The sequence below is a fragment of the Alligator mississippiensis genome, chromosome 14, assembly GCF_030867095.1.
Source record: "Alligator mississippiensis isolate rAllMis1 chromosome 14, rAllMis1, whole genome shotgun sequence".
Taxonomy (NCBI): Eukaryota; Metazoa; Chordata; order Crocodylia; family Alligatoridae; genus Alligator; species Alligator mississippiensis.
Window position 1 is genome coordinate 40,519,993 of NC_081837.1, and position 25,092 is coordinate 40,545,084.

At 47.1% G+C, this 25,092-nt stretch overlaps 1 protein-coding gene across 18 annotated transcripts in view; it reads left to right on the forward strand.

Annotated features, from left to right (window-relative positions):
* The window catches only part of NFASC (neurofascin), a 165,649-nt gene that overhangs the window by 134,000 nt on the left and 6,557 nt on the right, over positions 1 to 25,092 (forward strand). For 9 of the 18 annotated variants that reach the window (XM_059717583.1, XM_059717590.1, XM_059717587.1 and 6 more), the window contains 5 exons: positions 4,118 to 4,312; positions 7,144 to 7,260; positions 9,770 to 9,925; positions 16,266 to 16,397; positions 18,422 to 18,491. In XM_059717583.1, coding sequence (XP_059573566.1) covers positions 4,118 to 4,312; positions 7,144 to 7,260; positions 9,770 to 9,925; positions 16,266 to 16,397; positions 18,422 to 18,491 — 670 coding nt within the window. The remainder of the gene's footprint in view (positions 1 to 4,117; positions 4,313 to 7,143; positions 7,261 to 9,769; positions 9,926 to 16,265; positions 16,398 to 18,421; positions 18,492 to 25,092) is intronic. The other 9 variants (XM_059717592.1, XM_059717593.1, XM_059717595.1 and 6 more) reach the window with 1 other exon arrangement.

A 25,092-nucleotide genomic window follows, 5' to 3' on the forward strand; every position in this document is an offset into this window, starting at 1 on the left:
CGCCTGACACTCGCTTGTAGAGGATCCTGAGTTGGGAATCATAGCTTCTCCTGCCTCCTCCCCCACCCCTTGCCTGCAGAACTCATTTCAGACTCTGACCTCCCCCCTGACAGTTCCCCTTTCCTGCTCCTGATATTCAGAGAAGCTCTCATCTTCCGTCAAAGGCCTCCTTGATCCTTCTCCAATCTGAAGTCGGTTCTCATTAAGGGCAGGATTTCAAAGAGCAGAGAGCACCCCCTTGCCTCCCATCCCAAACGGACCAGCTGAGCTTTTCTTTCGCGCACATTTTCTATTCAAACCCAAATGAGGCTTTAGCTTTGAATTGCCTTCCACCTGGGGAGCAGATTAGGGCTGCATCCACCTAACCTGTGGGAGCTCCCTCTGCCCTGGGGGATGTGCTGTCCTTGCCAGCCCTTCCAGATGGATTCTTGTCTTCCTCCCACTCTTGATCTTCCTAGAGCTGCAGCATGGGGGCTCCTGCCAGTAGTCTGCCTCTCCCACTGCTCTGATTGGGGTCCCTTCAAACCACAGGGCGCCAAGATCAAAGGCTCCTGCATGTACCTGTTTCTGGTCTTCGAGAGGATTCATTTTTACAAGCACTGCAAATGCACACGCTCACCCCAGTGTCACACGGACTCTTTCAGTGGTTAAGCCACGTTAGCCTGATACAAGGTGATGGCCCTGCCCTGAGGTATTGTTTCCAAGGGAGCTATCACAGGGCTGCAGCATTTGGGGCAAACGCTTCACACCGTCACTGTCAGCTAGAGTTGAGGGGCTCCATTCAGAGTGTTATTAAAGAGATGGTGTCACCTCAATCAGGATTTTAATACATATACACCAAGCAGCGTAAGATAGTGCAAAACCATTTCTCAACATGGCCAGCACATCACACTGTAACAAGGGGGCCTTCTTGGCCCCACAGTGCTCACGCTAATGAAGGATACTGAGACCTTTGAGGCTTTAGCAGGTGATACAGCCTGGTGGTACCAATAGGGTGGCCATCGTAGAGGACAGTCCGGTTGTCCTCTATTGATACGAAACCGGACGCTTTGATGTCCTCTATTTTCAGGAAAAAAATAGAGGACATCAAGGCATCTGGTTTCATATCAATAGAGGACAACTGGACTGTCCTGTATGATGGCCACCCTCGGTACCAAACTGGGACGAGGAGCCTAGGGCTTCTGAGTTCCAGTCCCAGCTCGATCCCTGACTCCTCTGCGTTACTTCCTCATGCCTCATTAAGCCCTGTTTTACTGGTGGAGAAATCAGTGCCTCTCGGGGAAGTTGAGAGCATTCATTAGCCAACACCGGTTTCTTCTCTGAGTATTTTTATTGTGTGTATTTCAAATTGCAACAGGAGATTGCAGCTTTAGAGCTAATTGAGGTAGCGATGCCATTAGCCACACTCATCTTCACTTTCAGAAAAATGTCAGGAATCAGGGCTGTCCCAATACGGCTTTTGTAACTTGTGGCCACAAGGCACAGATACACCTCCCCGGGTCTGATCCGTGGGTAACAGCGAGGACTGCAGAGAGCAAAGCTCTCCTCTAAGAGACACGTGCATTATGGTGGATGAATTGAACAAAAAAGAGCAAGACCGCAAATGCTCTGACAGGAGCTCTGGGTCGCCCTGCGCTTTCTCTAGATTCTCTCACATGTTGTTTGGCATTTCTTGCTGCTTCACGCCAATCGATCAAACCTTTGACACCGGGCAGAAGGAGGGGAGGTGCTGATGGCTTTATTTGAATGGCTGGGGCTTTGCATGATGCTGGCTGCTGTACTTCTGTGTTTGTACCGGTCGCGAGTGTTGTCAAAGAGGATACGTGCTGCATTGTGAGCGCACTGTGAACTGTGCTGGGTTTTGGTCTCCTTTGCAGTGTGTGCAGGTTACTGGGATTTTCAATGCCTCTTTTTTAGCTACGTGCTGTGCAGGGCAATGGGTGGGTAGATGGACCGAGCGATTTAACTGCTCTCTTCCACCGTCAACTTCTGTTACTCCAGTTATTGGACCGTTAATACTGTGTTGTGGGGGGCTCTTGGGTTCTAGATATTTTCCAAGCAGCAATGTGTATATTATGTGCACGCAACCCCCACACATGAACCTATGGGATGTTGATCCTGAGCAGCAAGAGACTCTGTTAATGCAGGAGAGTCGTGTGCAAAGGCGCCTCTCTCTCAAAAATCAAATGAAGCCTCAGTCCTAGAGTGCCTGTGAAGTCAGCGGAGCTCCGTGTGAGTGGAACGATGTGCCCAGGGGTAGGATAGCGGCTTAGGTTGGTGCAGAACCAGTGGAAAACATCTGGTTGTATATGGGGCTGTCTTTCTAAGCTCCTTTCCCATAGTTATTTTCATTTGGCTAAAGGTCACATTTGCAGCGGGGAGTCTACCAATGCAGGCTCCTAGCGGAAGACTTATTGCACGTCCCCAAACCACACACGGAAGCAAGGCATAACTCTCTGAAAGCCTGGGGTACTTCAATATAGGGATCGCAGGGTGAGCCTTTTGTTCATTTTTTTCTAACGTGTAGCTTAGTTTTAGCTGCATATTTAGCCAACGGCAATTATCCTAAGATGTTTCAGTCCTCAAGTAATGATGGAAATATTTCACACAGCCCCTCTTGCATTCCAGCCGACGGAGTACACACAGACGCGTCTCCCCTATAGCAAAATAACCCTCACATCTAAAACCTAATAGTTTTTAAGGCCAGAAGGTATCTTTGTGATCATCTAGTCACACTTTCCACATAAAACAGGCCAAAGAATTTCACCCAGCAATTCTTATTAACAAGAACCCTTGACAGTCACCTAACTTGCTAAAGGCGCTGTTCCTCTTCCCGTTCATGCTCTTTGAGGATTAGAGTCCTGACCCCAGCATACATCTAGAAACAAAGCCAAAAAGGCAATGAGATGTCTTAAGTATCATAGTGCAGCCTGTGGTGTCAAGCACACTACAATCCGCCGCTCCCCTCCTGTGCAAAGGCACCATCAGCTCAATCCCTTTCAGATCCTTTACAGCCACTGAAGTGCTGGGGGAGGGGAGCACGCATCCTTCTTCAGTGCGTGTGCATTATATACCCATCTCTCCCCTTTTTCCTCTCTCGAAATATAGCATCAAGGGGATTTCGGAGGAAAGATGGGCTTATTAAATAATTAATAGAAATGACAAGCTGTGGGCAGCAGTGATTGCAAAGCCAAAGCTGCAGCCATCACTGCTCAAGCGAAAACCAAGAGCTGCATCTCCTCTTAACGCAAGTGCCTCTTCAGCACCTGCAGACCACAGCCTCTGTAGGAAGATGTACTAGGAAGGAAACGATTAACGTGTCTGCCAGCAGAATGCCATGAGCTCAGAAATGCTGTAGGTGTAGCACGGGGTGGACTGAGCTAATTTAATTTGGGTTTACTTAGTCTGTGACAAATTGGATTATTATATTTTATAAAGAGTCAAATCCCATTTCTTATTTGAGAGAGATTCGGCTTTTCAGAGCTAAATTCCGCACTCAGACATCCTGGTTATAATGGGGGGGGGGGGCGGGGGGAGCGGACTCTCACTCCGCTTATCTTCCAGCAGAGCATGGGAACTCACTCTAATTTTTCATGCCCGCCGTGCCAGTTGTTGCTCTTCAAATCCACAGTGGGCAGAGGTGGGGCAGTTGGGCAAAGCCCACGTAAAGAAAGGCAAGTTGTTCAGCCCCGCGAGAAGGGGAGAAGCCAGACAGCGAGCCCAGAATGAAAGCACATTTGGAGCTATTTGTTTGGGGCTGAGCTCGCCCACTTCCCGCCGCTTGCCATGTGTTTTGTTCTTGCTCGCCTACGGGATTGTTGGCGCGCCCCTTTCCCCGGGAGATGCCAGGCACCCCCCACGCCTGCCCAGGCAGGAGCTGAAATGCATGACAGTCACTGGGAATGTACTCCGGGGAAGGAAAATGAAAGCTAAGCTTGGTTCTCTCATTTCAGGTGCTTCTGTTTGTTCCCTCTCTTCCCATTCTTGCCGCTATCCCTGTCGTGCTGCTCTGCTTCCTCTCTTGTATGCGTGTGTTTAACCTTCGGGAATGCCAAAGCAGGACAGCTAAGGATATAACCTCTTCTAAAAACACAGTGTTTACATTTCCCTCTCCCAGCTGCAACCTGGTTGCCTCCAACTACAGTCGATCTAACCAGCCCTACAACCACCACCACCCTCGCCACAACTACTACCACCACCACTGCAGCCACCACTACAACCACAGCTGCCACAACCACTACAGCCACCACCGTCGCCAGCACTACAACCACTACGGAGAGTGCTCAGCCAGCCACCACTAAGCAGGAGTTTGGTACTGCGCTTTCCTGTTTCCTCTAACCCACCTAACCATGCCTGGACCTCTCACCGACTTCATGTCCATACTAAGGGTTAACCACAGGCAACAGCTGCAATTTGCTCCATCAAATGTGGGGTTTCTTAGCATGCTGGGGATGGGTTAGCAAGGAGCAGAAGGGAATAAATACGGTGTCAAGGTCAGGGCACAGGAAGTGGTTTGACAGCAATTCTGGCTTCAAACCCAACTCTGCATACGCCTGAACGATTTGGCTCGCTGCCGTGTTCCCCACTTTCTCCATCTGTACAGTGGGATGAATAGTGCTTTCCCAGGAATGTCGTTAAGCTTAATTAGCATACGTGTCGCATTCTGAAATTAGGCAGATACTACAGAAGCTCTTGAAGTATTATTATGATTGTATCTCTTTTTTTTTTTTTTAATTGATACCAAGGCACTCTATTATACCGAATTCAGATCTCGCACATCAGCGGTTTGTGAAGAGGCTTGGCATTGTGTGTAGGACTCTTTCAGTTCGTGCTTGCTGTCCTTCGTTTGCAAGTCTAGTTATAAGCCTATGGGAAATTTGAGGAAGCATGTCCAATTTCAACATGCAGCCACGTTCCGTCTTTGGGCTTGGATCGGCTTATCATACGATACCACCTCTTTTGGGAGGACTAAACGCTGCCTTTAGAGGGAGTTGGGCTCTCTAATGTGATAAGATACTATATATATATATATTTGTTTTAGTGATAGAGACCGACTTTTTGTGTTAACAAAATGGCAGGAATTGCACCTACAAGAAATAATGACGGTGCTGTTTGTAGTCACGTATCCACAACGTGGATTAAGCAGAAGCTAATCAACATAGTTCCATTAAGGCCTTGTCTCCAGGGTACATTAAGAACCATACTGGGGAAGCACAGATTTCTGCAAGGATTGCTGTTGTTCCTCTTGATTGATAATAGATAGATCCCCCTGGTAGTTAATATGAGAGAGACTCTTTATCAAGGTTTTTGGGCACAGGCAGACCTCCCTCCAGTACTCTCTTGGTGCGTCTACACAAGACGCTAAATGCGCAGTAGACTAATTTTACTGCGCGTGAATTAGCACGTCATGGCAAAAGCCGTGCTAATATGCTAATGCGCAGTAGTATTAGTCTGCTGCACGCTGGCATCACTTAACAGGTGCGCGCTGGCGCTACTGCACGGTAGCACCAGTTACTGCTCATTTAGTACCTGGTAGTACAGGTACTAACCTTAATACACAGGAACTGCGATGCATTAATGAACGTGTAGACGCACCCCCTAGCTCTGAGAGAAGTCGAGGCTTAGATTTGTTGTGTTACAGGGCTTAGAGCTGGCAGTCTTGTGAATCCTTTTGGACAGATAGTTGCCTGTGAATGCTGGTGTCTGGGCCCAATGGCCAAGAAGCCCCTGCCAGCTCTACATTGTTAAAAAAAAGGGGGGGGAGGTCCTCTCCTTTAACTCCGTTCTCATTGTCTTTGGCCACATCCCTCTATCTTACTGGCTCTGCTCCCAGGATGGCTAGTAACAAGCATTCCAAAAATCCTGAGCCATGCCCCACAAAAATCATGAGTTTGAGGGGGTTTTCAAACAAAAATGTTAGATTCTTTTATTTGCCTTGTGGTTTCTCAGCCTTTAGGGTGCACTCACGTCACATCTGACGCGTCTCTTTGCAACCAGGAAGACTAGGTCCTTCTTTTGTTTTAGAGGAAAGCTGAAGCTCTCATATAGTCACTTGACTTAGTAGCTCTAGTTTTTGAGACACAGGATAAGGTCATGGGAATTAGCAGCCCGGAGTGGCATTGTAAAAGCTATGACAATATCACTTGGACCCCAAATCTTGCAAAGACTCTTGTCTATGAGTCATTTCAATTAATTCAATAGATCCATATGCATAATGCTAAGCACATAAAGTCTTTCTTTGCAGGACATGGGACCTTGACCGTGACTTTTACAGCGGGGTTCAGGCTGTTTTCTCTAGTTGCTTTATCTTTTATGGCTGTGCCCCGTACATCCAACAGGATAAAGAGACGTCATTGTGCAGTCTACTTAAGTTGTGGGAAAATATTCCCTTTTTCAGTAATGAAACTGCTTCTATGGAGAAGAGAAACTGTCTGAAGCTACCAGTACTTATGTTGTTACACTAAACCCGGTGCAACTACATGGCATAATCGCAGTGTAACTTCCTCTAGGTCACCTTAGAGATGCAAGCTATACTATACATCTCTGGTTGAAAGCAGCATTGATGTTCTTCAGCTTGAAAATCACCTGTTTTTTGGGGTTTGGTTTTTGTTTTGGTTTTTTTTGCTAGAAACAAGTTGATTTTGTTACTGTTTGTGTTGCTTGCAGACTGTTAACATCAATGCTTTCTTTCCCGGTCTCTCCTCTCGATTGTGGTTGTGAGCTTGTGTGCGCTGGCGCCCTCTTTTCTCAGAGTGGGTTGGGCATGAATATAGCCTATCCTTTTTCCTGCACAGAGTGAAACAGTTGCAGTAGAGCAATTACAATCAGCCTACCTATGATCCATCAAATTCAGAAATGACTTGCTCCAAACAACACAAGCTGTGGCATACGCTAGATTTTGAACTCAGCTGAATGCCTGCAGGTTCAGAATTAAGCATGCAAATAGGTTCTGAATTTAGCAAGTAATTTAGCTTGTCCTCAGGACTGCAGATACTTCAGTAGAAGCTATGTCCAATTTATGCCAGAGACGATAACAGACGTCGCTAGTAATGATGTTGCATGTTTTTCAAATCCAGGTGCAAGATTAGGGGTCCGCTCTCATCTAATCCAAAATACTAACACCTGTTCTAACCTGTCCACCAGCCGCCAACGGATCGTCCATATGGAACGTAACGGCTTCGGCTAACAGTAACTGGGCAAACATCACGTGGAGCCACAATTTTTCCGCAGGAACTCACTTTGTGGTCGAGTATATGGACCGTAAGCATCAGATCGCGTGGAGATACTCTAGGGTGGTTATGCCATTAAGGCTGCCGTCAGCTCTCAGGGTTTCAAATAGGTCTTTTAAGCAATGTTGATTACAACAGATTGAAAAAGCTGCTCGATAGCCAGCAGACGGGAGGGGGCGGGGGCGCACGGGAGGTCCTCTGTCATTAAGAACGTGCTGGAATTGTATGTGTTGGCACTCTTCTAAATGCAATTACCCACTCTTTGCACTGGTTGCGACGGAGGTTCAGGTCCATGCACCCTTAGTGAGTAGAGCCATTCATTTCTCTGCCCAGATTAAGCTGTGATGACTGCATCTCGCTACAAAATTCAGGGCTGTAGAAAAAGCCAGGCTGAACCGGGGAGAAATTCTTAGGGAAGAAAAAAATAAGATCATATACAGAAAAAACGGCTTTAAACTACATCTGGTTTTTGAAAGAAAAGAGCTTTCTGAAACCTGGTCCCAAACCTCTGGCTTTAATATTGTCTCTTTTAAAAAAAAAAAAAAAAGGGGGTGGATATAGCCAAGAAATTCCAAGCTGGTACCCATCCTTTGTGTATGTGCTTGAAAAGAAATCATTTTGTGGTTTTAGTAGGCAGTCAGTGATGGACTCTGTTTAACTCTGACTTTATCTCCCAGCCATTTCAGCCTCCGTAACCTCTGGTATGCGCGTGTCGGTCTTAAATTGGCACTTAAAATAAACCAACTGTGTTTAATTCTTGACAGGGATCCAATGTTGGTTGTTTACAGCATTGTTTCAGAGATGAACTCGCAGTCCAGCGAGCATGTCCTCTGTAACAGGCAGTACCTGTTTCCTCTTAGAGGTCTCCATGCCTTCAGTGACTAGCCAAAGCAATATTTCCTATTGTCAGCCCTGGCTGAAAGGGGATGTGTTTCTCTTCTCTCCTCCTGCATCATTTTGTAAGATAGGAAGGACTCAACAGGCTCCCAAAACCCCAGTAAAAATGGCCTTCCCCTCCCAGACTGCAAAACGCCGGTCTGAGCATCAAACACCAGCTTCCTCAATCCTTTGCCCTGTCTTTCATGGCTGTGAAATCTTAAATGCATGCAGCTTGCTTCATGTAATATGGGGCAAGCTGCAGAAGCCCTTAGTCAAGATTGACTCCAAGGAGAGTTTTGCACAAGTCCGGCTCATAGGGAGGAAAGGGGACAAGGGAGATTCTCAGTATCGGGCATCTCCTAAAGGCCCCTCCTTTGAGAGACCACCCCCAGCCCCGCCAGGAGACCTTTGCTGCTTATTACCAAAACGTAGGAAAAAGCAGCTCCTAGCTCACCCCAAACTGCATGTATTCAGCTGCTATTTGTGAGCCCTCGCTGAGTTAAAATAATTTGCATTTTAAGAACTGTTCTCCGGGCATGGCTAGGGGCCACAAAACTCCAGGAACAACCATGGCCTGTCTGTCGCGGGCCCAGCTGTACTCTAGTCATTTTACAGTATCCTTGGTGCGGGACGCATTTTGTCACCTCCCAAGCTACATGCGCCCGACACATCCCCAGCACCCCGAAAATAGCCTAATCTCAGGCTCTCAGACCTCCCACTTCATTCTTGGCTAACACACAGCCTCACCCACACCTGGCTAAATCAGTGCACCCTGATCGATCTTACGGCCAGAGCCCAGCACTGCATGAGCCATGCAGCCAGTGGGGTTTGCCGTTCTCCCCATAACCCTTCCCCAAGTTCATGTTAGACGCTTGGGCTTGCTCTCAAGCCAACAGTCCCCTTCCACTGCAGGGTAATATATTGACTCTTTTGCAGAGCAGATGGTCCCACTTCCCTAAGCCGCAAGCCAATTAGCAGACAAGCCCAAACCCTCTAATTTGTTCAATACCATTGATTTGATTTAAAGATATAAGATATGCCTAACAGTCTCACGGTGAGGAAACCCAGTTTCGGTCCCTGAGCCAAAGGACTAACACCCTAATTTGTTACCCTTGGTGTGGGTCCAGCAGGCTGTTTAAGGAAATGTTTCCGATGTTTAGGTTTGTTCGCAGTCCACCTGCAGAGATTTCCACCCTGCGAGGAGAGCTGATGAGCAGACCCCCAATCTGAGCCCCTTCCATCAAAGGCTTGGGATGATTTTTATGCTGTGTCTTATGGTCAGACTGGTTTTGTCAGAGGAGTGAAGAGTAGACACATTTCAGACCCCTCTGCTGCAAACATCCTGCACTGATCCCTGCGATACTTAACCCTAAGGACTGTTTAGCACACGAGCCCCCAGCAGGGCTCAGTGGGTACAGAAAGGTCTCCTGGGATTTAACTAAGATGCTATCAATACAACAAGCAGCAGATGCAATTAAAATCCGGCCAGTTTCCTCCATTCCCAATGGACCTTCACCATGGGCACGTGCAATTTTAATGTCCATAACATCCACCTGCTGAATGGCCAGGTACAGCAGAAACAGGTTCGCCTGCGCTGTCAATGCGGGGATATCGCCGAGCTTCCTGCCGCCTGGCTTTGATGTGCGGTTTCTGTTCCCCAGGTAACAATACAGTGCGCTCTGTCGCTGTTAAAGCCCAGACCCCTTCCTCCGTGCAGCTGGCCGACCTGATTCCTGGGATGGAGTACAAGTTGTGGGTATTTCCCAAATTGTCTGGCCCCAAAGAAAACTCTTACATAACCTTTACGACCAGCTCAGGTGAGATGGGTTTCAGCCCCGCTGTGTGATGCGTTCCTCAGACATTTCATTCCATCCTGAGCTTCTCTGCTTGTGTCCTGTATCTTCTCGCTGGGGGAGTTTCGTCACGATGATGCATGGGGCCAGGTTCATTCACACTCCACAGATGTTGTGTCCTCTCTGCCCTTATTATAGAGCTGTGCCATGGAGCGATGACATCAGTGGTGTCCGATAAGGTCATTTCAGTCGCATCGCGGGTGCGACCAATAACCGAGTGGGGTTGATTTGAAAGGAGGAATCTTATGATGAGGGGAGAGAGCATGTGTGTATCGTCACGCGGGTACGCTTGCAGTCTTAAGGCCGCCTGCTGCGAGGGTTCGTGTTCACGATGGCCGTTTGCACCTTCACTTGTGTGTCGCTTCTCGTGGTGTTTGTGGCTTTGGCGTAGCAAAATGTCTGTATATTTTTTCTATGCGGGGGATTGCAATAATGGGTGCTCGGATGTTCATGACAAGATGCGGATGAGGGCTGATGCCAGGGGGCTGTGGTGTTTGAAGGTGGCCCACAGAGAGTCGCACATGGCTCGTACATAGGAGCTGACAGATGCATAAGACGCCAGGTAGAGTGCCCTGGTCTCTGTGTGTCTAATTGCACTGCCAATCTTCCAAGCTGATCTCCTGAATGCATTTTATAGCATTCTAGCTATGGGCTTGATAGACATTGTGCACGCATGCATAATACTGCACAACTCTGATAAAACACTGGCGACTGTTCTGTACCTGGAGGTACAGCCTGCCCTTGCCTGGGAGCTGACCCAGTCCGATCGACTTCTTTCATCTCTGTTGCCAAGTCTGCTGTGAAAAACGGTGAAACCCACATTGCAATGTCCCCCTTGACACCATCTTGGGAAAAAGTCCTGTTCTGTAATGACTGTTGGGGGAAGGGAGAGCTTGTTTCAACTTGGGTCCCCCCCCATCCCTGGTTTTACTTTGAGGTGACTGAAGCATGAACTGTGTGTTCCTTGCTAGGTTAATTTTTATGGCTATGCTTTTGTACATCTGGACCCTCAACCCCTTCTAGTTCCTAGCATGCAGGTTTCAGATCCCTGGATCCAAGCCTGCCCCTCCATTTTGGGGTTTGGTTCTGATGCAAAACAGCAAGGAGCCTATTTCCCAGTTCTGCTGGGGCCTGAAACCTTTTGCAGCACAACTCTGATTACAATACCGTAGTCCTCTGAGCCCCAACCTAAACAAGACCTGAACCCAACCTCCTCTCACTATTGCTATAAGGTGCTCCCATTATCCTCGTAGAGGGCAGCTACAATTTACCAGTTGAAAACAGACACATCTCTTTTCTTGCCTGCTTTTTGGGGGCTCTCACTTACAGGAAGCACAAGGGGAATCAGAGTTCAGGGAATCAAATTGGGCTATGATATGCAATTCTAGGCTTAGTGTCCCCAAGTCCACATCTAGTCTATGTGAAGGGTTCCTAATTGCATTGCCGTTGAGATTCAAGGATTTACCATCTTTATTTCTGTGCCAGAGTCAGGGTGACTACCCCAGCCCCGTCAGCACAGGATCCACAAAGCTATCAATCCATTTCTGCATGCATGCATGCTGCAGTTTCATTTCTTCCCTGGCTGGATGCTGCTGCCGTGAGGGCTCAGAGCCCACTGCCCCATCCTGTGCCATCATTTAATGTTTTTTGACAAGAAAGCACTGTCCATTTTTTTTGGTTATGTTTTGCAAATATCTATTCTAGAGGTTGCTGCTTATTTATCTGCATTCAAATTGAACTAGCCCACCTGCACCGCGGCTGCAGTGTACTGCACTCTGACTTTCCTGCCGGCGCTATTCAGCTTTTGGTTAATCAGAACAGTGCTTTCCAGTAGTAAGTGACACCTTCAGAACTACAAATGTAGATTGATACAAAAAAATAAGACGGTTTTTCTTTTATCCCCTGTCCCTTAAAAATGTCGGAAGGCAGATTCAAGCTCACAGAACTCGCCCGATAGGATGCTACCTAGAAACCAATTGTCTGTGAAGTCACATTTTTTTACTGCATTGTGTGCGTGTGCAGTACCTATTCATATTTCTACCTATATACTTCTGTATGTGTATATACATACGGGCACATACTGGGAAAAAAACGCCTGTCTGCAATTAAGGTCCCAAGCTCTGCAGCTTACGATACCATCAATACAAAATCTTGGATCATTGCTATTTGGCAGTGTAATGTTTTTTATATTGTATAATCACAGGCTGAGATTTTCAGAACCACCTGCTGGGTCTGGCTGTTCAAGCACCATCAGTTTAAGTGGGATTTGGTTGCCTCACAGTTCTCGGTAGCTTTGAAAATCCTCCCGACGTTAACACCACATTGGCCTTCATACAAGAAACAACAGTGAAGCCTCCCCCAATGGCCAGTGTGATCTACAGCATGCCATTGTGAGGAATCACTTTCAGCCTGGTCCAAGGTTATGCCTTTCGGAAAAAAAAAGCAAACAATTTGGGCTTGGTTGGTGGATCACGACTGGTTTTGCGGTTGGTGCCTAAGCCGTCGTTTTTAGACAAAGCATGTTTCCAACCACAGTCGATCGTCAGCTCAGGAAATCCAAAGTCACGGCAGCAGCATTTAAAACTGAAGCCAGTGAGATTACTTGACTGCTTGCTACTGTTTAGCTAAATTGCTGGTCATGCATAAAGGGAGATCAGAACATCCTCTCTAACGAGACACACACTTAATAACCTTGTTTGAACGTTGTCGTGACGGTTGCTCTGTTGACACTACCTACGGGATTGCCATGGGTGTATGTTTTAGCATCACGCATTTCTTTCTTTGGATGAGGATGGCATTTTGGAGCCTGTTTTGTCAGTACTCGGTTCCTCGGGTTCTAGGGAGAGCCGTCTCCTTACTCCCCATTGAAACTGCTCTCCACTTCAGAAAAAAAACTAAGCCTCATTCCACATGTTGGCGCGCAATTTTTCTTTCAGGTCGCTTTGTTTCCATGTCAGTTAAAAGCCAGTCCATCTCCCAGCATTGTCTTCTGCCAAAATCCCATCCTGTCCGCACGGCTAATCCAATCCCCTTTCATTTCAAAGCTCTCTGGTGTAATTTTATCTCTTCCCCCCATGTGCAGTTTCGTCAATCCAATTCTCAGCTTCATTCAATTATCAACTCGCTCTTTCCATTATCAAAATTTGCACCTTCAAGCAGTGCTCAGCTCCCTGAATGAGCTTCTTAGCAGGAATGGAGCATGCACAGGATACCCACTGGCAGTTACTGTCAGGAGCCAAGGGCACTTAGTATCCAAAGCTCATTGGAGGTCAGTGGGAATTGGAGACCTACAAGCCAGATGTACCCAAGGAAAGGCTTGCAGGGTATAGGAATGCCTGCAAACCTCCTAGCAGCTTGCAAGCCCAATAAGGTACTTTTGCTACTATAATTTATACCAGTTACTAAGCACAGTTAGTTGGATCAGCACAAGTTCTTTGATCCTGGTGTTGGCTGGTCTAGAAGTGTTGTGAAAAGTTGCACCCTTTAACTGATGTGACCAGACCAGGGAAAAGGTCCAGCGTGTAGACCTAGCCCGACATTCTTTGGGCATTTGAAAGTCTTGGGCTAGATCTTAAGTTACTGTGACTCAGTTATGGATTTGCACCAGTCCGTTCACGCCACTCACAACTGTGGCTTCATTTATTTGCTAAAAGTTCTCCTTTCCTCCTCTTAGTCTCGAACCATCCTAATTTTCATTTCAAGGAGCCAGCTAAGAACATCATGGTTGCAATTTGACCACACATGGAAATTGAGGAAGAGCATGGATTGAAACAACCCAAAATTGTGTTTAAAGCCCTAGAACAGCGTGGCTCAAGGATTTTTTTTACGAGTAGAATTTTAAGCAAGTATCGGCTCGTCTATTATGCTTCTTATTTAGGCTGCGGGGCCTAGTTACTTTGTATCACACTTCTAAAATCATCGTCACGTTCCCATCTTTGGCCACAATCTGAAGACATTAAAATGAAACATATTAAAGTGGAATTCGAGTGACACGGCCTGACCTGTTCTTTCACCTATGCAAGGGGCCTCAAGGGCTTCAGATGCAAAAGTCAGGCATGCAGAACTGCACTTTGGGAGCTTCTCAAGATTGCTTCTCAATGAGGCACTTCTCTCCAGGCTGTTCCTGTGCTGTGTCTTCACGTAAGATACTGCTAGGACCCCCATGGCTTGTGGCAGGGCCTGTCCCCCATTTATTGCATGTCTTGAAGGAACTGGGTGTCTGTAAAAGGGAGAGAGGTGTTAAAAGTTTCTCAGGTGTTGTCTGCTGCTGACTTTTTGGATAAAGACATTAGGACATAGCCAGTAACTGCAAGCGCGCTGCTCTCATTCACCCCACTTTGGAAAGCATGTATTCATGCAAAGAGAAAAATACCTTCATTCTCCTACCACTGAACCGATAACAGTGGAGTCAGATTCTGCAGGCTTTAATGGCCCAGGATGGCAGAACAATAGCCAAACAACTGCAGGGAGGTTGATCAACCGTCGACTGCGTGTGTACAATTTGCTATTTATGATGGTCTTTGTCTGTGGAAAGTGGTAAAGCGTGCTGTGTAAACTGGAGGCCGGCACAGAGGCTCTGTGCTTCTAGTCATATTTGTTTGCTATTGTTCACTCAACTAGGCGATATGAAAAATATAGTGGATTACAGACCCTGGCATACTATACTCCCTTCCAGCATTCCCTGGCACTGCGTAATTTGGGTCTGATGGTAGTCGCTTGTGGGCGTCACAAGGGAGTTAACAAAGGGTGCTCTCCTTGTCAGGACAAACCCATGTAAGGTTCCAGCTCAGGTTCTTGATCCCATCCAAGTCAGGTCCCAGCTATCTCCTGTCAACTTGACTGTCTCTAGTGACATTGCAGTCTAGTTCACTTGTTATTTTCTACTGACTCTATCTGGCTGAAAACCAGGTGCATGACAATTGGAAGAGCTTGTTGCATGCTGCTATTTTCAGGCTAGAGGTTTATTTGTCCTACTTTGCATAGGAGCTGCAAATAAGTCTCATCAGCATGCTATAGGCGGCGGCTTGGGGGTTTGCAGTTCGGTGTCGGGATGTCACATTGGAAACAGCGATACCTCTCCTTGCTTAATATTGAACTCTGACCTCATGGCCTTGCATTAAAGCAGCAAAATACAGAGCCTCTTCCAGTGAGGAGGTACAGAGCCTTTCATTGCTGCAGGGTCAAGTCTCCTTGTCTTGGAATCCCAGTCTCACTCAACCAAGATCTGCTATCAAGGCTTTTTAGTTAAAGCTTTGTCTCCACATTGAAATAAATCCTGCCACATCTTTTAGGGGTGTCAGATGGACCTTCCTGGCCTCACTCCTCCTGTTGAAAAGCATCACCCCACTGCCACGGACAGTGTCATATCTACCTTGCCTTCTGATGGATGGGGTCGGCCAAACCCAACACACAAAGCATGGTCTCCCCCCTCTCTAGCCGAGGCTAAGCACATTTCCTCCCAGGACTGCACGTGTCCTGCTGACAGCATTCACACCAGCAGGATGGCTGCTTTCAACGCAGGTTGGCAGATGTAGAAATATTTTTGCGCCCATGAAACAAGGTGGGTTTCATGCCTAGGTCCTTATTGACACTTAAGTGTCTGCAGTCGTCAGTGCTGCATCAGTGCTGATCACTAAACATAGATCAGGGGTTAAAAGTAGGGGCAAACCCTGCTTTGAGAGCGAGCTCTGGCTTGTCCTAACACGAGGGTTATACCAGATGCTGTGCTGGAGCTGTTCCCTAAGAGAGTCTTACCAACCTGACCACGACAAGCTATTTTGAGAGCACTGCATAACCCTTTGCAGTTAGGGAACTTGTTATATTTATTGGTTTGTTCCAAGCGTGTGCCAGGGAAATAAAAGCTTTTAGCTGCTTGTTGGATGAATTTCACACCCCATTTACAGGGGCCGCCTGCAATTTTGCTCTCTGCTTATTTCCAATCACTGAAAGTGGAAGATCAAATCTGTTACTCAGCTTCTTCTGCCATTATTTTTACACCCCCTTCTTCATTAGTCTGTATTAGTTTCATTTTATTTATGTTGCTTTGATGTGCATGGCTCCTGGTAGATTCCTGAGTTGACTCACAGTAAACATATAAAACTCGATTCCCATTTTAGTCTCAGACACCACACTTAGCGACACACACATGCGTGCACACACCGATGCGACTGTAGAAAAGGATCATTTATGAACGAGTAGCCCAGATTTTTCTAGGAGCCAGGTTCCACAGTGTTACTTTACTTATTTCTCTCCCATGTTCAAATCTGGCTTTTCTAACTTGCTTTCTTTCAACTCCCCCTACCAGCTTATACCAAGAACCACGCGGACATTGCAACGCAGGGCTGGTTCATTGGGCTGATGTGTGCCATTGCCCTTCTGGTTCTGATTTTGTTGATAGTGTGCTTTATTAAGAGAAGCAGAGGCGGGAAATATCCAGGTAAGTGCTGTATCCAGCCATACATTACATCTGCTGCTTAGTAAAAAAGCCCCCCTATGCTTTTCAGAGCTGCTTAAAATGTCTTGGTGTCTGCTACCCTTCTCATTGTAAGGGTTTTTCTTCCTCCATGTTATGAAAATATGTAGTGCCAGAAAGGACTGCAGTTAATCAAAGGCAGGGCAAGTTCTCCCTGCCATGCAGGAGGCAGGCTGAAGAGCAGGCTGGACTCATTAAGAGTGACCTGACATCTGTTAAACAAAGTCATGCTCTTTCTGCAAAAAGGACACAGATCTCATTAAGGTCTTTGCAAGAAGGAGATGAGGCTTAGGGAGAATTGCCCAAATGATGCATGCTCTGTGCCCATCTGGGCTCTTAAGCCTTAGTATTTAAGCAGTAAGATGGCTCCCCAAACCCCATCCTGCAGTCTTTTTGATGTGCAAAATCCCCATGCTGGTCAGAGCCCTGTACCCAGAAGGACTGCAGGATTGGGCTCCGTGATACAGAGGCAAAGATCCAACAGCAACTTCACAGAAGATGCCTGTGATGCAGCCTCTATGGGCTACTTGTTATATTTTCCAATAAGTGCCTTCTTGCTTTCTCATATGCTGCCCTGTAAGCACCCATAAAGCCTCCTCATTGTCCTCTTTCAAATCCCTCCTGAAGTCCTCCCTTTACCATGATGTTGTGTTAGGCCACCGGTGTGCTAAATCACTGCCTGTACTCCTCCATCTGGCCTGTATCTATCCATAATGTCTTGCATTACACTTAGACTCTTTACTCTTAAAAGCAGGGGTCCGTTTTGATTTGTGTTTGGGCAGCACTTTGCATAATTTGTTCCCACTCCATTGGTGGAGCTCCTGGCTGCTATGGTAATATAAATTATCATTGATCCTAACCGGTGACACAGGCAGACGTGAGGTCGAATTGCAGTAATAAATCGGGCCTCTTTTCTGATCCCAATACGGATACGCCTGCCAGGACAGAGAACTACAGCATCTAGGGATTGTTTTGAGCCTGTGTGTGAAGTACAGTGGCCTGCATTTGCCAACATAACTCCCTTACAAATATGCTCAGATCACTTTGTCCCCTGGACTGTATCTGAGCTAACTGTTTGGCAAGCATTGGCGAATGCTGACTTGTTAATGGCTTCATCCGTACAACACTAGAGCATCGTTAGGAAGAATAAAACCACAAGTATAACTATAGTATGCGCCAGTTTAAATTCACGTTTACGGCGTCATAACGAAGTGAATCAATTCCTAATTTTGAAATAAGCCAGATACCATTAAAATCCTCATGTGTGCCACTCCCCATAAAATCAGTCATAGCGTTTGCAACTTCCCTCATTGTGGGCCTGGTTTGCCAGTGTGTTACTTCACTTTTACATCCGTAAGATTGATGCACTCGACAGAGCAATGGCAAGCCAGGCTCTCGAAGCACAAGGAGTGACTGCAAACACTAGCAACACGGTAAAGATTGCACGCTCTACAACAGCGTCAACCCCTAATGCAGCTAGTTTCACGCGTGATGCTTGTCTCCGCTGACCCCTATCAGAGTTAGTACCCAAGTCTCTTAATAAACCCCTCCTAATATAACAGGCTATCTTTTGGAAATAAAAACCAAGAGATGATGTATGAGGACATTCTGAGTGCCTTTACCGAGGGCTCGTTCCCTGATATAAAGAAGCATTGATTGACCTTGCACTAAGGTCAATCACTCTGTGATTTGCGATTGACAAATGGTGCTTTATGACTTGAACGGTGCTTTCTTGTGTACTGGCTTTTACTCGAGTCTTCCTGCCTAGGGCAGGGGGGTCGGACCCGATGATCTGCAAGGTCCCTTCCAGCCCCGTACAATCTGTGAATCAGCTGCTCTCTCAGTTACTGTCCTCACTCTGTAATCTCCTTGACAAAATAAAAAAAAAGGAGGAAGCAGAAGAGGCAGGAAGCGACGCTGGCTGTTGTGGAGGGAGATTTCTACCCTCTAATTTAATTGTTGCCTGGTGATCTGCTTCTTTGCCACAGTGCGGGATAACAAAGAAGAGCATCTAAATCCTGAAGACAAGAACGTAGAGGATGGGTCGTTTGACTACAGGTATGTGTCTACTTGGCATGTGTATTCACTCAGTCACTTCTATCCCATCACCTACCCCCTCCTCACCTGGAGTCTCCTCTTCCTCCTTCCCCCCTATTCCCTCCACGTAACCACTGCCACGGCGCCACACTCTCTCATGAACTGTTTTCCACCTTCCTTCTCCTCCTCTTGCCTCCCGCTCTCTGCAAGTTCTTTACAAAAAGAGATGCCTTAAAAACCTGGAAAAGCAACCAGCCCAGGATGGCTGCTCCTCTTCTGGGGCGTTCAGACTGCTCTGACAAGCACACGGGACAGGATAGCTCCCACGGGGAGGAAGCCCCCTTCAAACACGCATGCACACAGAATGAGGAGGTTCTCACACAGGCCAAGGGGATTTCATTAACCATGTAATGCTAGGGCTTGGCCTCCTCCGTGGTGTTAATGTACTGTCCAGACTAAGAGACCTTCAGCAACCGCCCAGACCTGCGCAGCATACTCGGTCTTAGGAGCTAAGTCCCTGCAGGGCCCAGGCCTCTCTCGAGAGGAGCTTCAACAAAGCCCCTTGAAACATGCCTATCATAGCCTTGGTGCAGCCTAGCAAGCCCTCTGCTCAGGGAGCTGTGACCTCCCCACCTCCCATCAGACTGAATGGCATCCTTTAAAGAACAGCAGCCACTTCTCCTCCCAGCCCCTGTGGTCATTTGAAACGGGAGCAAGTATTTTCTGTGCCTGTTTGTGTGCAGTCCTGTGTTCATGGCTTTACATTTGCTTCTTCATTGCACACAAGGAATGGGAACAGGTAACATTGCCAGATCTTGTTGTATTTTCCTGCATTGCGTTAGCAGCTGGGACTTACAGTGCGCCTGCTCCATTGAGCATTCGGGGCTTGCTTTTATATCACAGTGTCCTTTTCCTTAAAAGAATTACAGTAAAACTTTCCAAGCCCAAGCTAGTCAGTGAGAGTCTTTCCACTGACTTCAATGGGTTTTGGATTAGGCCCTATACCATTACCCCATATTCCCAGCATTACAAAGTGAAGTACCTGAGACGGGAAGAATTTATTTAAAATGCAGAATAACACCAGCGTAGAAAGCTGCAAAGACTGTACCGTACAGGACTTCAGAACAAATCCTGTATGTAAACCTCGCCACATTCGGATATACAAATAAGAGGCAGAATAATTGGATTCTTCAGGATAGTCACAGTTTTATCATTAGTAGCAAGTTGCTACAGTAATTACTTTCCAGTGGTGGCTGTTTTTCTCCAAAGGATGTCATATGACCGTAGCTGTTTAGTGTCCTGCATGGCATGTGAAAAGACAGGATAGAAACGGATCCCAGCCAAAGCAAAATACTAACACGCTGCAGGGCCAGAAGACCAAAGACTCCTTCCTCCCCCATCCCCTCACTTCCTGCATGTCTAGATTGTAGATTTAGATCTCCGACGCCAAAACTAGAACATCAGTTTGCACCAGCTGTCCTCTGTTATGCAGCCACGATAGACTGTGTGCCCTATACCTGAATGTTCATTTTTGCAACAGCAGTCTGCTCTCTGCATGCCTGCACTCTGACACCAAACCCATCCATCAAGCACAAGCTGCGGAGGTTTTGGCAAGATAATTACATGGAAGGGACTCGCTTTGTCTGTCTCCTTTTGCCACTATCCAGAAGTCAACCCAACTGATTTGGGGAACGCAGCAGGACCGGAACGCATTATGGAGCATTAGGCAGCAGGCAGCCAGATTGAAGTGATTTGCTCGGGGAGGTTGGTTTGCTAGTGGGAAATCTGTATTTTGATAGTACCTCTGAAAAAAGCAATTGCTTCTTAAATAAATTTGTGTGTGACCCAGCAGCAGCCTGGGGCCCAGCGCCCCATGCTCCTGCCCACAAGTGGAGAACAACACAAGAAGCCAGCCTGTACTGGGTCTTTGCCAGGTCTTACCCTCTGTCCAGTGCCTGGGCAGGACAGGATTCAGAACCAAGTCATCAGCTTGTGATTTAGCGGCAGGTTTGAGCCTTCACTCCCATGCTCCTGCCTCAGGTCACAGCAGGTTCAGGTCTAGCATTTCGATCTTTCAGACAGCTGTACGGTCTGCGCAGAGCTGTCAGAGCCCCTTTGGCACTCTGCGCTAGAGCAAGGGGTGGTCGCAGCACGAAGCCAACATTTCCATTCCTTCCTCTGCCACAGTGGTTGCAAAGCAGGTCTCTGGCCATCTCCACACCGCAGACCTACTGTGGCGTGCAGCAGCACCTTCCAAACATACCGGACACATCTGTTCATGCCACCTCCTGAACCAGAACTAGTTTCATAACGTTCATGGGATACTATGCCTGGGCTACTTAGCAGTGCTGGGAGTCTGAGCTTGTAAGTACAGTGACACTGGTTCAGGTAGCGTGCACGGCGCAACATGGCATTTGAGAGCTCAGCTGCTGGCCGTGGTAGGTTTGTGGCATGGACATGCCTTTTGTGAAAGCACGCCTGACACTAATGAACGCTGTTTAAAATGCAGCTATTGGCTGGGAGAGGAAACGAGGCCCCTCAGCTTGGCTGCCACTGCAGCAAAGTGAACTGCCCTCTAATGCTCCATGCGTTACCCCAGCACCATGCAGTAGACATGATGACTGTCAAAACAGCAGGAAGGGATGCGATAGAGTCCTCTCAAACACTAAAGGACACCCAAAGAGCTTGCTACCTGCATGCAGAGGTCAGAGGGAGGGAGCCAGTAGACACCTTAGATACTCCAAGGAATCACCAAGATTTGTGATTGTTAGGAAGCTCCTCCTGTTTGTGTTGGTTGGTTGGTGCATGTGTGTGCTCTACCTCACTGGAAATGGAAGGGTTCCCTATCCTTACATAGACCCTAGCAGCAAGAAAAACCTCTGTGGGTAGCAGAGGTTTACTTCTCCCCCATATAAAGTGAGGAGTACTCCATTAGTCCAGCTTCTGAAGGCAGGTGCTATTCAATCTAGGAGTGTCAGTGTCTGGTCTTGGAGCGGTATTGCATTTGCCTCAGAGATGCTAGTGAGAATAGCACTTTGGGAATGCAAGATAGTATTCTTAGCAAAGTATCAACTAAGCAGTGCAGACGCGATAGCATCACCTTTTGGCTGGGGCAGCATACATGTACTTTCTCCTGAGAACAGGCCCCAGCGTCCCAAGTTTACAGGGAGAAGCAGGGAAGCAAGGCATCCTTTGAACAGGCAGAGAAAGGTGAACTTGAAGAACCGGTGTGACCTGCAGATGATTAAGATTCAAAATGATTGCAATAGACTGAAGGAAAGTAACAATTAGCATTTAAAGGGAGGCCAGGGTTCGAGCTGATGTGAGCTCTTCATTAGTTTCCCTCCCCACCTCCACATAGCATGTCTGATATGCTCTCATCATAGCCTCACGTCCTCAATGCCCTGTGCATGCAACTCTCAAATCTCTGCAGCCTGTAATTAAGAGATAGTGTCACATCTTTCTGTTCCACTAACAGAATAATGGTTTCCCTGTGCGGAGGCTAAGCTGAGAAGCTTTATTTTCAAAGTGGGAGACCATTATCCTTGAAAAACTCGTTCTGTGCCAGTGACTGTGCCTCATTATACCAAATGATTAAAATGGAGTTTAGAGTTATAACGATGAGGGCTAGGGGGGAGGCACTGACTGCATAATTCAGGGCGCTGGGATGAGGTGGTGAAGCATCGGCTTTCAGGACTCCAGCATGATTCTGGCGCTAGAGGGTAGGGACCAAAAGACGTTGCCATCCGACTGCGGTTCAGCAACCTGCATGAAATAAGTCCAGCGGGTCTCAGGTCAGGTCCCAGTGGAGGGGTATCCATTTTGTAGCTGGTACCAGTTGACCCTGTTGGTAGAGACTAAGGACTAAATGGGCCCTAGCAGCAGAGCTCTGAGATACTGCAAGGAGCACGTGGTCTCCAGCCCTCTGGATAGCCAGTTGCAGGCTGCCAGTGCCCCACTTCCCCCCCACAACAATGAACCCAAGTAAAAACCCAAAGAGGGGAAGGGGAGGAAAGAGCAGGAGACCCACTAGGCCAGCCCTCAGTCCTCTTCTTCTGGATGTCACTACCAAGCAGTGACTGCTGCTCTACAGCACAGTTTCCAACTGGTTCCAGGAACCAGCTCTCAGTGCAGTTATGTGCCTGTGAATAACCTGCTTTTCTGACCACCCACGCTTGGTTGCTCAGTAGTAACTTGGTGGGGAGGGAAGTGGGGAAGGGAAAGCCACTGAGCTTCACCCAGCTGGAAGCAGGAGGGCCTGAGGCTGATTTCATTTGGTATAAAGAGGCAAATAGCTCCTTGAGGAATGCAGTGGTTTTGAGCCCTGCCCCTTTAAATGCATACCTCATCATATCTCTCTCTGATCAGGCTCTTTCTGCTTCTCTCTGTTTTATTCCCATTCTTTCTCCTCCTTTTCACCTTGTCTATCCACATGGACCATGAAGGTCTCTTGAAAGGTAGGACCGTGTGCTGCCAGAAGTCCGGCACATTCAGCTTTTTCTTCTAGCAGTTCGTTTCTTTCGTAGCTGAAATACCCCTTTGCCCTCACCCTCCCCTGCTGCCACCTAATGTATTAATTAAGGCTCATCCCCCCCACGCAGAGTTTTCAGGTACTCTGTGTCCAGCGAGTTGCATTCAAAGGGGCTGGGGCGCTAATCAGAACCAGTAAGACTCAAAGGGCCCAACGGGCAGCTTAGGCTTGCGTGACTACTGCTTATTCATGCAACGAGTCCCACTAACTTCATTGGGCCCCGTTGCACAATTAAGGATTGCTCACCTGGCTAAGCCGCAGATTGCGTTCTCCAAGCGACTCACATTCCCAGGTCAGCCGCTCTGCTCACGTGCCTGGAGTGCATTGAACACAGGCTCTCTGCCTACACCCCGTGCAGAGCGGCTGAGCGAGTGAAGACAACCAAGCAAAGATGTTAAGGCCCTGAGGGATCAGTCATGTGTATGTATTAAAGCCCAACCTCCCTCTGAAAGACCCATGCAACTCTGGACCACAGTTCCCAAAAGGTTCTGACCTGCATGCTCTCGTTTTCTAATGCACACATCAAAAACCGTGAAAAATCAATTTTAACAGAACTATCGCATCAACATGCTGATGACTATATGCTTCACCTTCTTAATGTACTAATCAGACAAATAGTATTGGAGAGAGGTAAAACCAGGGGGGAGGTCTGGAAAGCTGTGCCCTGGTATATGGCAGTGCCAGCCCCACGTTAGGAAAAGCTTGAATACAGATTCTGTTTCATCTGAACCCAGTGCAAGTAAATGGTTCTGGTTTTTGCCACTCTCTACTTTCCATTATTAGGCTTTCTAACTGGCAGCACTTGCTTACAGACTTAAATCCTTTTCAGAGGAGCTGCTTATGATGCTATCGTGTTAATTCTTATCATGATGCCAAGTTAACACAAGGCCTCAAACATTGGTTCTGTTTTATTACTCGATTTGCAAAGTGCTGATATAAGGTAATGTGATGCAAAACTGCAGAATGGGCTGTGGGATTTCAAATCCCTCCCGCGTTATGGAGAGCTGAAGCCATTACCTAAATGGCTTGGGATGGATTGAATGACCATGGGGAGGTCATTCCTATCACTGAGCAGTCCTAAGCTCTAAGGGCCAAACTGTAATCGTTAGCGTCCACTGCACTACACTGAGCGTGTATTTCCGAGGGTGGAGGTTGACGGTCAGATACTCCAACCCACATCTAAATTCTAGGGAACAAGAATGAGAAGAAAAAAATGCCTGAAATGACTCATGTCCCATCTTTGTACTGAAATGAGTCGCTTTGCTCTGGTGATGGCTAGAGGACATTGCAGAAGAGCCATGGAACAGCTGAGTTGTAATGTTTCAAGGAAGAAAGGTGCATTGCTTCCACTGGGCATACAATACCCCACACATCATGTCTTAGGCCACCATGTCCTTGTGCTGAAACACTCCTTTTAATGAGCCATCCACATGCAGAGAAAGCAACAAGAAATTGCTTTGGTCTCTTAAAGGTTGAATCCTTTATTGGCTCAGTGATTCAGCAAAAGGGACTTTGGACCGTGTCTTTTCTTACTGTATTTAAGAATAATGCATGAAAATTATGCAAGCAGGCAAAATGGTAGAGAGAACAATTTTTCAAGCAAATAATTCTGAGTTGGATGAGTCCTCAGCTGAAAAGATAACGTGAAAAGAAGTATTTAATAATACATATAGAAGTGGCATATGATTTGCCTGCTGGATTAAACAGGTGATTACACATTACCAACAGGTATGATAAGTGCCTCTTTCACAGATGGCAGTCCATTCCCAGGTGGTGTTATCCACGGGTTTGGAGACAAGTCCTTACCACCTGGGAAAATGCAAAGGTTTCCCAGATTTTTGCTCGCAGGTTCTTAAACTGCTTTCTTATGGGTCTTTTTTAAAAAAAAACAAAAAACAAAAAAACCCTGTATAATGGCCTTGTTCATTCTTTCTGAATGAAACATTTCCCACATATGAAGCAGCAAGGTGTTCAGGGTGAAGAATCAGACCGCCCTCAAACAGATGAGTTTAGATGCTTAGAAATGAATGAAGGGGAAGATTTCCACAAGTGCTAGGAGATGCACAAAACTTGGTTTCCTGCACAGTCTCC